Here is a 14133-nt window from a genome sequence, read left to right on the forward strand (position 1 = left end):
GGGAGATGGGCCCCCCCATCACTGTCCCCTGGGGTGACGGGCACCCCCTCATCACTGTCCCCTGGGGTGACGGGCACCCCCTCATCACTGTCCCCTGGGGAGACAGGCACCCTCATCACTGTCCCCTGGGGAGATGGGCACCCTCATCACTGTCCCCTGGGGTGACGGCCCCCCCTCATCACTGTCCCCTGGGGTGATGGGCACCCTCATCACTGTCCCCCGGGGTGACGGGCCCCCCTCATCACTGTCCCCTGGGGTGACAGCCCCCCCATCACTGTCCCCCGGGGTGACGGGCCCCCGTCATCACTGTCCCCTGGGGAGACGGGCCCCCCTCATCACTGTCCCCTGGGGAGACGGCACCCTCATCACTGTCCCCTGGGGTGAGAGCATTTGTCTCATCATTGCCACCAGTGTCCTGCGTTACTGCAGATCTTCTGTTGATTATGGTTTATTCTTAAATGATTAGAAGATTTGTATTTGTTTATTAGGTTGAGTTTTTCTTTGTTTTTTGTTTGTTTGTTTGTTTTTGAGATGGAGTCTCTCCTTGTCACCCAGACTGGTGCAGTCTCGGCTCACTGCAACCTCCACCTCCCGAGTTCAAGCGATTCTCCTGCTTCAGCCTCCCGAGCAGCTGGGATTACAGGCACGCGCCACCACGCCCGGCTATTTTTCGTATCTTTAGTTGAGACGGGGTTTCACCATCTTGGCCAGGCTGGTCTCGAACTCCTGACTGCATGATCTGCCTGCCTCGGCCTCTCAAAGTGCTGGGATTGCAGGCGTGAGACGCCATGCCCAGCCTAGTTTTTCATTCCTTATCTATGATAAAGAGAATGTAAGGCCGGGTGCGGTGGCTCATGCCTGTAATCCCAGCACTTCGGGAGGCCGAGGCAGGTGGCAGGAGAATCGCTTGAACCCGGGAGGTGGAGGTTGGTTGCAGTGAGCTGAGATCATGCCATAGCACTCCAGCCTGGGGGACAGAGTGAGACTCCATCTCAAAAAAAAAGAGAGAATATAATAATGAGGGCAAAAAAAACACTTACTGAGTCAAGGCTATTTTGCTCTTCTATTTAAAAAGATAGGGGAAACTCAGAGTTCACAAGCAATCCCAGCTGTTCGGGAGGCTGAGGCAGGAGGATCGCTTGAACCCGGGAGGTGGAGGTGACAGTGAGCCCGGCTAATTTTTGTATTTTTGTAGAGATGGGGTTTTGCCATGTTGGCTAGGGTGGTCTCGAACTCCCTACCTCAGGTGATCCGCCCAGCTTGGCCTCCCAAAGTGCCGGGATTACAGGTGTGAGCCACCGCGCCTGGCCCAATGCTCCATGGTTCAGTGGGTTTTGATAGGCATGCTCAGGCATGTCAGCACCACCGCAGTTAGGGTGGTGAACAGCCCCATCTTCCCCTAAGTATTTAAACTGATTTTTATTTGTGAACTCTGAGTGTCTAAGAGATACTTGTGAACATCAGCTTGCTGGAGCCCTGCTGGACAGGGAGCCTGTGGTGAGACGTGCAGGCGAGTTGGGTGCACAGGGGGCCTCGGAGGGAGAGCCCTCCCCGCCCTGTGTGCCCCTCGCGGAAAAGCATCCTGGGTCACACCTTGCTGATTGCCTCAGGCACATGAGCCGCCGCACTGTTTCCGAGTGTCCACAGGTGCGCTCGGCCATCCCGGACACTGCAGCACGTAGTCCTCGTCCACCTGCCATGGCTGTTAGCGTGGAGCGGAGCCCTCGGGGCCTAAGCTCTGGCGACTGGCTCACTCTTGATTGTGTTGGGTAAAGGAAGGGCTCTGGGGACCGGCATGCCACTGGGATGAACTTGGGGGCCCGTCTGTGGGTGCCCTTCCGATCTCATGGGCAGCAGGTTGACCTGGTCGCAGGCTGCAGGGTGGCTGGGCCGTCAGAGGCCATGATGCTGCCTGGGGCCCCGGTGCACCCTCAGCTGCCACTCGCACTTGTGCCCACAGTATCCTCACTTCTTGAAGAGGGAAGGCAACAAGCTTCAGATCATGCTGCAGCGCAGAAAGCGCTACAAGAACAGAACCATCCTGGGCTACAAGACGCTGGCCGCGGGCTCCATCAGCATGGCTGAGGTGAGTGCTCCGTCTGGCGTGGCCTGCGTCGGGCTGGCCACGTGGGCGCCAGAGCATTCGCCCGTGGGAGATGGAGATGTCTCTCCCGGGTCCAGATGTCCAGGGATCAGGTGAAAATGATGAGAGGAGCCTGGGCAGCCGGGCTCCGCCATAAGGGCCAGGTGCGGCCCCAGGTGGTGCTTCCTCTCTGACCTTCCCTTGCCGCCTAGCATGGCTCCCCGCATGCCTGCAGCCGCGCGCACTCCCCTCTAACGAGCCTGTCCTGCCCTTCAGTGGAGGCTGGGTTTTGGGTCAGGCTGCTCTGGAGTCCTTCCCATGGAGGAATCGCTGCTGTCCCCACACCACGGGTGCGTCCTGTGATGGGTTCGTGTCTGCATCCTGCTCAGCACGTGCTCTGGCCCAGGATTGGCTGAGCAGGAGCAGGACAGGTGTCAGTTCTGTGAAGGGGCTAGCGACGATACCCGAGCAGGGCAGGGGCAGCACCCAGAGGTCAGAGGGGTGGCTGGAGTTCCCTGGAGGGGAAAGAAGGGGAAGTACCTCAAAAGGAAAAGAAACAGCCAAGCAGCAGCCCACCTTGCTCCAGAGGACCCAGCGTTCCAAGGAGGCTGCGGTAGGGCGTGGGGGCCTGGGAGAAGACACCCCAGGCTGAGGCCTCGGACTTTCTCATGGACCCTTTCGGGGCTGCAAGATTGGCTCTGGGAGAAGGGGCAGCCCAGGGCCCCAGACCAGTTTGTCTCTTTTGCTTCAGAACTTTCTCCATCGTGGGGTTGTGTTCAGGGGTCCAGGGGCTGCAGGCGTGAGTGGTGCTTGGGGCATGTGAAGCTGGGTTGCTGCCTGCCTGGAGCCTGGGAAGGTCAGCCAGCGCAGCCCCTCATTGGGAGCCGGAGATGCCAGAGCCCCCCAGCCCCTCTTCTTCCCACTTTGTCCCCCTGCTCCTGGGGCTTGGGGCTAGGACAGTGGGGGTGCCCACTTGTAGCTGGTTCCCCCACACCCCCAGGCCCAGCCTGCAGGCCTCCTGTCTCCCAGGTCAAGCGCTAGGTCCCCCAGATCCTCACACACCCCCACTTACGCATCCAGGACAAGTGCCAAGTACTACTCTGGGCTCAGTCCTCCCTGCTACCCCAGGAGATGGGAGCGTGGAGGGTACAGGAAGCAGCAGTGGCGTCCCGAGGCCTCGCTTCTCCGTGCCGCCTCAGGGCCTCAGACAAGCTTTGCAGTCTTCCCGGTTCCTTCGGCAAACCACGGACAGCACGGGTGGACCGGGCCTCCAGGCTGCACTTCCCAGGGCCCTGGGACCCCTCTGTTGGCCTGGAGCTGCCCATCATCCCAGCCTCCCTCCTGCAGGCTGAGCGATGGGTGAACAGGTAGCTCAGGGATGCTCTCTGGGCTGTGAGAGCCTCCTGGGAGCCACCGCTTGCTTCCTGTGGAGCAGGAGGGTCCAGGCACTGTGGGGAGGTCATGCAGGCTCTGTTTCCCATTAGCCATGCAGGCGAGGTCCTGCTGATCCCTGCCGGTCCCTGTGTTTCCCATTAGCCATGCAGGCGAGGTCCTGCTGATCCCTGCCGGTCCCTGTGTTTCCCATTAGCCATGCAGGCGATATCCTGCTGATCCCTGCCGGTCCCTGTGAGCTCCTGCCCCGGGCTGCTCCACCCACATCTCTCAGTCTGCACCCCAGTGCCCCAGGCGGCTCCTCCCAGCCCCTCTCAGCACTGGTGCTTCTGTGTTTGGCGTCCTTGCCCTGAATGCTGGCCTCTGCTCCCAGGCCCCTCCCTCACCTGTCCTCCCAGCCTTGGGCTGTCCCCTCCTGATCCCCGGGGAGAGGCTGGAGCAACCTTCCCCCACCCCAGGTCACACCAGCCACATCGTCTGCTGCTTGAAATCCCATCATCTGTTCTTCACTCTTGGCAGAAAAGCCCCACCCCTGGATGTAGTTCCAGTGCCCTGCCCCTGAGCCTGTGGCCCCCACCCCAAGGCTCCCTCGCCCTGCACCTGTGGCTTCCAAAGCCGAGATCATCTGACTGCTCCTCGCTCTCCCCTCCAGCATCTCCTCCAGGCCCTCGGGGCATCCTTCCACCTCCCACTGGCAGCCTGGTCCCAGAACCTAGTTGGGTCCTCCCATGTGTCCCCGAGCACCAGGGCGGTTCATGGGCTCCCTGTGTCCTGCCACCTTTTGGGGCTGGTTCCCACCTGTGAGCGTTGCTGGCTTGTTGAGAGTGTGAGCACGGGAGATTGCGGAGGCGGGACAGCCCCGAGGGCACAGACGGACACAGGTGGCAGAGGTGGGGGGCTCTCACCAGCTGGGCTCAGGCAGCTGTGCCGTGGGGGCTTGCTGGCTCCGAGACTGCATGCCTGAGACGGGGGTGAGGGCATGGGTGCTGCCATAGGGACTGTCGTGAGAGTGGGGTGTCGGTGAGGCTGGCGCCATGCATTTGAGAGTAGTGCTCGGCGGTGGGGAAGGGTCCTTGAGGGCACAGGGTGGGGTGAGGCGGGCCGTTGGGCGGACTCGAGGCCAGGGCTGAGAGTGTGGTGGGAGAGGATGTGGGGGGCACCTGCCCAGGACCTCCAGGCTGTGGGGAGAGCAGGGAGGCGATGGCTGTGGGGACACAGGTGTCACCTCCCTTCAAATGGGTGCACACGCAGGGGGCAGGAGGGGCTGGGAGCAGCCTGGGCCCCTGCCACACAATAGCTCTGCCCTCACCTGGCACTCATTCTGTGAGAGCTGAGGCCCAGAGCCCTGGACTTACTCTGAGGCTGAGGAAGTGGAGTCCAAGGTGGCCCAGGGTAGGGGCCGGGCCTCATGGGTGCCAGGAGCTGGACGCCGGCGTGGGGTGGCTTAGGTCTGCAGGCTGACCAGCAGTTCTGGCTGAGACCATCAGGAGTGACCGCAGCCCCAGGGCCTGCTGGGCACGCGCCTCTGCCTGCCACCTCTCAGGAAGCTTGAGCTGACTGCAGGTGGTCCCTCTCAGAGGCAGCTCCGCAGAGGCAGGTGTGCGGTGGGGGCAGACGTGGGGCCTTCTCCTGTGGTGTGGCTCTCGGAACTCACCCCAGCACCCGTAGAGGGAGTGTGTAGGGGTGGGCGTTCGTGTGGCCAGACCACCCTGGGGCTGCAGCCTGGGGGACGCAGGCATGCCAGCTGGTGGCCATTGTCTGAGGCTGGGGCCTGTGGGCTCCCCGACAAGACGGGAAGGTTGACAGACCCATGACCAGGCGAAGGGGTGACCTGGGAGTGCGGTGGTGGCTGAGGGAGCAGCCATGCTTCTTTGCACAGCCGGACTCCTCTTGTGGACTTGCCACAAGCTGCACATGCCACTGGGGCCAGGTCCAGCCCAAGGGGACCTGAGGGGTGGGCGGCTCATGGTGGGACACAGGAAGACCTCAGGGTAAGGACAGCGCGGGAGCGTCACCCTGACCGTTTGCACGCTGGATTCCCTTTAGTTTCTCTCTATGAGTGTCTGCACGGCCACAGGCTGCTGATGACAGCCCAGTCAGGTGTGGGCTGCATATCAATGGGTGGCCCCGTGAGAATATGATGGCACTGGACACTTCCTATCTCCTGATGACATGGTAGCCATCATAACACCATAGCACAGTTACTTTATTCCTGTGTGAACTCAGTGTGGCCCAGGTGTCCAGGGCCTGGTCACACACACGTCCACCCCTACACGGCGGTGCGTGACGACCTCCTGGGCCTTCGCATCCACACACACGTCCACCCCTACACGGCGGTGCGTGGCGACCTCCTGGGCCTTCGCATTACTCACTCACCCACCAGCTTGTCCAGAGCCACCTCCAGCCCCGCAGGCTCTGCCATCGTCAGTGCCCTATTCACAGGCACCACTTTATGTCTTTTATACTTTATTTTTACTGTGCTTTTTTTTTTTGCTTTTTATTTTTAAATTTTTTTCGTGATGTGGTCTCACTTTTATAATGCAGTGGCGCGATCTCAGTTCACTGCAACCTCCACCTCCCGGGTTCAAGTGATTCTCCTTCCTCCGCCTCCCGAGTGGTTGGGATTACAGGTGCTCGTCACCACGCCCAACTAATTTTTTTATTTTTAGTGGAGACAGGGTTTCACCCTGTTGTCCAGGCTGGTCTTGAACTCCTGACCTCAAGTGATCTGTCTATCTGGGCCTCCCAAAGTGTTGGTATTTCTTTTTTTTTTTTTTGAGACGGAATCTCGCTCTGTCGACCAGGCTGGAGTGCAGTGGCGCGATCTCAGCTCACTGCAACCTCCACCTCCCAGGTTCACGCCATTCTCCTGCCTCAGCCTCCCGAGTAGCTGGGACTACAGGCGCCCGCCACTATGCCTAGCTAATTTTCTGTATTTTTAGTAGTGTTAGCCAAGATGGTCTCGATCTCCTGACCTCGCGATCCGCCCACCTCGGCCTCCCAAAGTGCTGGGATTACAGGCGTGAGCCACTGTACCCGGCCAAGTGTTGGTATTTCAAGCATGAGCCACCGTGCCCAGCCTACTTTTTCTGTGTTTAAATGTGTTTAGACACATAAATACTTACCATGCGTAACAATTGCCTACAGTATTCAGTACAGTAACATGCTTTACAGGTCTGTGGCCTAGGAGCAGGAGGCTGTCTCTCATATAGGCTGACCTTGAAGATATTGTGTGTTCAGTTCTAGGCCACCCCAATAAAAACGGATATTGAAATAAAGTGAGTCACACAAATTTCGTGGTTTTTCAGTGCATATAAAAGTTATGTTTACACTGTACTGTAATCTGTTAAGTGTGCAATAGCATTATGTCAAAAAATATATACATACATTAATTTTAAAATATTGCTAAAGCTGGGTGTGGTGGCTCATGCCTGTAATCCCAGCACTTTGGGAGGCCAAGGCGGGCGTATCACCTGAGGTCAGGCATTCGAAACCAGCCTGGCCAATATGGTGAAATGTCGTCTCTACTAAAAATACAAAAAAAAAATTAGCCGGGCGTCGTGGCTCACACCTGTCTGTAATCCCAGCTACTAGGGAGGGGAGGCAGGAGAATCACTTTAACCCGGGAGGCGGAGGTTGCAGTGAGCCAAGATCACGCCACTGCATTCTAGCCTGGGTGACAGAGTGAGACTTCCTCTCAAAAAGAAAAGAAAAGAAAAGAAAAAGCTAACAATCATCTGAGCCTTCGGGGAGTTGTAACCCTTTGGCTGGTGGGGGTCCTTAGTGTGGGTGGCTGCTGACTGGTCAGAGTGTTGGTGGCTGAAGGCTAGGGTGCCTGTGGCAATTTCTTAAATAAGACAAGAAAGAAGTTTCCGCATACTTGACTCTTCTTTTCGCAGAATAGTTCCCTGTCACATGCGGTGCTGTTTGGTACCATGTTACCCACCATTATTTCAGAATTGGGGTCAGTCCTCTTAAACCCCGTTGCTGCGTTACTAACCGAGATGGTGGACTCTCCCAAGTCCTGTGTTGTCACTCCACAGTGTTCACAGCATCCTCACCAGGAGCAGATTCCATCTTAAGAAACCACTTTTGTTGCTCATCCATGAGAAGCCACTTCTTATCAGCTGAAGTTTCTTCATGAGACTGCAGCAATTCAGTCAGTCCTCAGGCTCTGCTTCTAATCCCAGTCCTCTTGCTATTTCCACCACATGTGCACTTCCTTCCTGCACTGAAGCCTTGAGCCCTCAAAGTCATCCACGAGAGAGTTGGAATCCACTTCTCCCAAATTCCTGTCAATGCTGATATCTCAACTTTTTCCCATGAATCACAGATGTTCTCCATGGCATCAAGAATGGTGAATCCAGGCCACGTGCAGTGGCTCACGCCTGTAATCCCAGCACTTTGGGAGGCCAAGGTGGGCGGATCATTTGAGGTCAGGAGTTCTAAACCAGCCTGGCCAATATGGTGAAACGCTGTCTCTGCTAAAAATACAAAAAAAGAAAAAAAGGCTGGGCACGGTGGCTCACACCTGTAATCCCAGCACTTCGGGAGGCCGAGGCGGGTAGATCACCTGAGGTCAGGAGTTTGAGACCAGCCTGGCCAACATGGTGAAACCTTGTCTCTACTAAAAGTACAAAAATTAGCCAGGTGTGGTAGAGGGCACCTGTAATTCCAGCTACTCAGTAGGCTGAGACAGAAGAATCGGTTGAACCTGGGAGGCGGAGGTTGCAGTGAGCTGAGATTGCACCAGTGCATTCCAGCCTGGGTGACAAGAGTGAGACTCCGTCTCAAAACAAACAAACAAACAAACAAAAAAATTAGTGGGCCGGGTGCAATGGCTCACGCCGGTAATCCCAGCACTTTGGGAGGCCAAGGCAGGCAGGTCACCTGAGGTCGGGAGCTCGAAACCAGCCTGACCAACATGGAGAAACCCAGTCTCTACTAAAAATACAAAATTAGCTGGGTGTGATGGCACATGCCTGTAATTCCAGCTGCTCAGGAGGCTGAGGCAGGAGAATCGCTTGAACCCAGGAGGCGGAAGTTGCAGTGAGCCAAGATCACGACATTGCACTCCAGCCTGGGCGCCAAGAGTGAGACTTCGTCTCAAACAAACAAACAAAAAAAACGAATTAGTGGAGTGTGGTGGCAGGCACCTAAAGTCCCAGCTACTCGGGAGGCCGAGGCAGGAGAATTGCTTGAACCTGGGAAGTGGAGGTTGTAGTGAGCGAGAGCACGCCATTGCACTCCAGCCTGGGCAACAAGAATTAGAATCTGTCTCAAAAAAAACGAATGGGCCAGGTGTGGTGGCTCACGCCTGTCATCCCAGCACTTTGGGAGGCCACGGCGGGCGAATCACAAGGTCAGGAGATCAAGACCATCCTGGCTAACACGGTGAAACCCCATCTCTACTGAAAATATAAAAAATTAGCTGGGCGTGGTGGCAGGCGCCTGTAGTCCCAGCTACTCGGGAGGCTGAGGCAGGAGAATGGTGTGAAACTGGAGGCGGAGCTTGCAGTGAGCCGAGATCGTGCCACTGCACTCCAGCCTGGGCGACAGAGCAAGACTCCGTCTCAAGAAAAAAAAAGGAAAAAAAGAATGGTGAGTCATTTCCAGGGGGTTTCCAATTTACCTTGCCCAGATCCATCAGAGGAATCACTGTCTATGGCAGCTATAGCCTTATGAATGAAACACATTTTTTAAAAATAATAAGACTTGAGGCCGGGCGCAGTGGCTCACGCCTATAATCCCAGCACTTTGGGAGGTCAAGGCAGGTGGATCATCTGAGGTCAGGAGTTCAAGACCAGCCTGACCAACATGTTGAAATGCCATCTCTGCTAAAAATATAAAAATTAGCCAGGCGTGGTGGCGGGCCCCTGTAATCCCAGCTACTCAGGAGGCTGAGGCAGGAGAATCGCTTGAACCCGGGAGGCAGAGGTTGTAGTGAGCCAAGATCGCGTCATTGCACTCCAGCCTGGGCAACAGAGCGAAACTCCAACTCAAATAATAAGACTTGAAAGTTGAAATGACTCCTTGATGCATGGGCTGCCTGATGGATGTCGTGTGAGCAGCCATGAAAACAACATTCGTCTCCTGCGAGTCTCCAGCAGAGCTCTTGGGTGACCAGGTCATGTCAATGAGCAGTCATATTTTGAAAGGAACCTTTTTTTCCCCAAGCAATAGGTCTCATAGTGGGCTTAAAACATTCAGCCAATTGTGCTGTAAACACATGTGCTGTCATCCAGGCTTTGTTGTTCCATTTTCAGAACACAGACAGTCGACTTTGCATAATTCTTAAGGGCCCTAGGATTTCAGGAATGGTAAATGAGCACTGGCTTCAACTTAAAGTCACCAGCTGCCTTCACTCCTGACAAGAGAGGCAGCCTGTCCTTTGAAGCTTTGAGGCCAGGCATTGACTTCTCCTCTCTAGCTATGAAAGTCCTAGATGGCATCTTCTTCCAATGGAAGGCTATGTCTTCTACGTTGAAAATCTGTTGTTTAGTGTTAGCCACCTTCGTCAAGATCTGAACTAGATATTCTAGAGAACTCGCAGCTTCTCTGTCAGCACTTGCCGCTTCACCTTGCATTTCTATGTTATGGAGACGGCTGCTTTACTAAAACCTCATGAACCAGCTTCTGCCAGCTCCAAACTTCTTCTGCAGCCTCCTCACCTCTCTCAGCCTTCACAGAGGTGAAGGGAGTCAGGGCCTTGCTCCGGATGAAGGAGTGTCGTCTGGTTCGATCTTCATCCTGGCCACTCACTCTCTCCACACCGTCACTGAGGCTGCTTCGCTGATTCTCGTTGCTGTGTTCGCTGGAGCAGCAATTTTCCTTTCCCTCCGGAGCTTTCTCTTTGCATTCACTGCTTGGTGATTTAGTATAAGAGGCCTCGCCCTCACCCTCTCTCGGCTCTGACGTGCCTTCTTCACTAAACTCAGTCATTTCTAGGTTCTCACTGAAAGAGATGTGCAACCCCTCCTTTCACTTGAACACTTAGGGGCCCGTAGAGTTAGTCATTGGCCTAATTTCCATATTATTGTGTCTCGGAAGAGAGAGGCCACAGGAGAGACAGACACGGGAATGGCCGGTGGGCTGAGCAGTCGGACGCACACACACACCTACTGATTAAGTTCACCGTCTTACATGGGTGATGTTCGTGGTGCCCCAGAGCAATTGTAATAGTCACACCGTAGCTCACTGATCACAGATCACCATACAGATATAATAATAGTGAAGAAGTTTGAAATATTGGGAGAATTACCAAAATGTGACACAGAGACACCAAGTGAACACGTGCTGTTGGAAAAGTGGCGCTGATAGACTTGCTTGATGCAGGGTTGACAAAAGCCTTCACTGTAAAAAACAAAAGATCAGCAAAGTGCAGTAGAGCAGAGTGAGGGCTGCAGCCCGGGTGCGCGGTGGGCGGCGGCCTGGGTGCACGGTGGGCGGCACCATCCAGGCTTATTTGCTGCGATGTTGGCAAGATGACGAGGTCTCCTCACCATGCATGTCTCAGAACATACCTCTATCGTTACGTGGTGCATGACTATTTGTTTTTGCAAAATTTTTATTATAGTATTTGTACAATTAAGTGTGACATCCTGAGCAATTTTGTTTTCTTTTCTTTTTTTTTTTTTTTTTTTTTGAGACAGGGTCTTACTTTGTCACCCAGGCTGGAGTGCAGTAGTGTGATCTTGGCTCACTGCAGCCTCAAGCCCCTGGGCCCAAGCAGTCCTCCCACCTCAGTCCCCAAGTAGCTGGGACTACAGGTGCGCACCACCATGCCCGGCTAATTTTTTATACTTTTTGTAGAGATAAGAGTTTCGCCATGTTGCCCAGGCTGGTCTCAAACTCCTGAGCTCAAGCCATCCACCTGCCTCAACCTCCCAAAGTGTTAGGATTACAGGCGTGAACGATTGTGCCCGGCCTCAATTTTCCTTGTCACTAAAATCTATTTGAAAATGGAAGAGGGAGGAGCCTGTCAGGGTCAGGGGTGGAGGGAGCTGGGCCCTGGGGCCACCCTCCTTGGTGAGGCAGCTCCAGCCCTTTGCTGAGGATCGCTGAGCATCCACAGAGCATCTGCTGGACTAACCCGGGAGGGTGGTCTCAGGGTCAGCAGGGGCAGGAGTGGGAATGGCCACAGTCCAGGACAGTGACCTGCCGGCCAGCATCACCCCAGGGGAGTGCCCAGCTCAGGGGTGGCTGGCCCCTTGGCAGGAGGATGCACGCCCCAAGGAGCACTGTCAGGAGGAGAGGAACATGCAGCCTGGAGTGTGGGGGCCTGGGACTTTCAGGGCCTGCAGATATCAAAATAGTGTTCACATATAGGTCGACGACAGGCTGAGTGGAGCGGGGGCTAATCAACAACCCGCCCCTGGCCCGCTGCGGGCCCAGCAGAGCATTCCCACTACAGCCAGCTCCAGGGATCCCGGCAAAAGCATCTTTGATAAGAGGCCCCATTCCTTCCTGCCCTCCCACCTGAAGGAGGAAGCGAGCAGGGTTTTCTTAGGAGAAAAAGGGCCCAGACCCCTCTGAGCCCCATGGAGGTTGGTGTGAGCAGGTGCAGCACCACCTGAGCCCCACCTTGATTCCTCCGGGACCCCAGCCCGGCAGTCCCCTCCCCACGGAGCTCATTTTACTGGGATGCCCAGCAAGGGCTCAGCATTTCTGACCGAGGGCTTCAGAGCTTCCAGGTTCTCACCCCTGTGTGACACTGAGACCCTGCCACGTCAGATGCCACTCTGAGAAGGCGACTCAGGGTGCTGGGGGCCTGGACAACAGCAGCCTCCAAGTACGTGAAGCTGCGTGTGCCCCGGCGAGTTGTGGGCACGAGGGCGTCAGCAGTGGGTGTGAGTGTTGGCAGAAGCTGCCAGCTGCCCTTTGTCATTTTCTGAAATGAAGATGAGGGCAAATGTAAACTTTTAAACATTTTTTTACCTTGATTAATTGAAGAATTAGCAGCCCAAATCAGGACCCCACAATCAAAATAAATCTGGTCGGCTGGGCGTGGTGGCTCACGCCTGTAATCCCAGCACTTTGGGAGGCCAAGGCAGGCAGATCGTTTGAGGTCAGGAGTTTGAGACCATCCTGGCCAACATGGTGAAACTCTGTTTCTACTAAAAATACAAAACTTAGCTGGGCGTGCTGGAAGACGCCTGTAATCCCAGGTACTTGGGAAGCTGAGGCAGGAGAATCACTTGAACCCAGGAGGCGGAGGTTGCAGTGAGCCGAGATCGCACCATTGCACACCAGCCTGGGCCACAGAATGAGACTCTGTCTCAAAAAAGTAATAAATAAATCTGGTCTATAAAATCCTAACATCTGGATGTGAACCGATAGCCCCAAAAGGCGGCTTCTAGAGCACAGCTGGCCCCAAGGCTGTGAGCGTCTGAGAGTTGTCGTCATGGCGTGTGGTTCTGAGGCTGGCGTGGGGCATGGCGGGGCTGTGCCTGGGCACAGGTCGTGGCTGCAGGAGGGGCCGGGGCTTGTTCTGCCGCTCCCTGGTTTGAATGTCTCACAACAGAGGAGCTTGACCTGGCCTGTGAGCCAGGTCTGGTGGGTGTCTCCTGCTGCTGGAGATTCCAGCCTGGCTGAGAGTGCCGGCGGCTCCTCCTTGGTCCCCCACAGACACTGGTCCCTGGGCATTGGCTCCTGTGGGTTGGGCGGCCGGCTTCACACACTGCTTTGCTGCTGCTGAGCTCTTGGGTGGGTGGAGGGTGGAGGCAGGGTTGGAGCAGGGGGCCAGGATCTTCCTGGGTGGCACTGCATGGACAGCAGTCGTGCCTGAGATCAGGAGGGCCGCGGACACCCCTGTCTGTCCATCTCAGTCCCTCGTGACTGTGCCTGGCACTGGCCTCTCCAGCACAGCCCAGTGCCCTCTGCTTATGGCCCGTTCGTGAAAGCTCCCACGTGTTCCTCTCGTCTGTCTGCCTGGCTCCTGTGTCCTCCTCTCGTATCTGTCCCCTCTCCCCAGTGGCCACGTTTCCTGTCCACTGGATGCTCCCTGCCCTGTGGCTGCCCTGCTGAGGGTCCCCCTTGCTGTCACTGAGAGAGAAAGCCCTTCAGAAACCCCAGCCCGCACATCAGGGCACCGGGGCTCCTTCCCGTCATGCTGCTTTCTAGAACCGTGCCCCTGGCCTGCAGGTGATGCAACACCCGTCTGAAGGTGGCCAGGTGCTGAGCCTCTGCAGCAGCATCAAGGAGGCCCCCGTCAAGGCGGCCGAGATCTGGATCGCCTCCCTGTCCAGCCAGCCCATTGACCACGAAGACAGCGCCATGCAGGCCGGCCCCAAGGCCAAGTCCACGGGTGAGTGTGGTGCCAGCCCGCTCCTGCCCCTGCTGTGGGGAGGCCCTGCCTTCCAGCCACGGCACATCGGGTGGCGGAACCTGTCCAGCCTGGCTTAAGGAGTGGGGGGTCCAGAGCACGTGTCAGTTGCTCTCCTGTCTGGAAGCCACAGCAGAGGTGCGCGCTGTTGTAGGGTCCGGGCTGCCACAGGTCCCTGTTCTGCCCCCGTGGCTGCAGCTCCTTGGTCAAGAGGCCTGAGTCCTGAGTGTCCTCAAAAAGGAGGTGTGGGGTTGCACTGTGATGCCCTTGCTGGTCTGGGTGCAGGGCCCGCCATGGGCAGGTGCCACAGCTGCTGCCACCCCAGTGGGGTCAC

At 56.3% G+C, this 14133-nt stretch overlaps 1 protein-coding gene across 6 annotated transcripts in view; it reads left to right on the forward strand.

Annotated features, from left to right (window-relative positions):
• Positions 1-14133, forward strand: part of PACS2 (phosphofurin acidic cluster sorting protein 2) — a 101787-nt gene that overhangs the window by 56470 nt on the left and 31184 nt on the right. For all 6 annotated transcript variants that reach the window (XR_010151046.1, XR_010151047.1, XM_063793162.1 and 3 more), the window contains exons 4-5: positions 1961-2086; positions 13619-13781. Coding sequence is in view for 4 of the 6 variants with exons in the window: in XM_063793162.1 (XP_063649232.1) it covers positions 1961-2086; positions 13619-13781 (289 nt within the window). In the remaining 2 variants the exon portion in view is untranslated. The remainder of the gene's footprint in view (positions 1-1960; positions 2087-13618; positions 13782-14133) is intronic.

Source organism: Pan troglodytes, chromosome 15 (assembly GCF_028858775.2).
Source record: "Pan troglodytes isolate AG18354 chromosome 15, NHGRI_mPanTro3-v2.0_pri, whole genome shotgun sequence".
Classification (NCBI taxonomy): Eukaryota; Metazoa; Chordata; class Mammalia; order Primates; family Hominidae; genus Pan; species Pan troglodytes.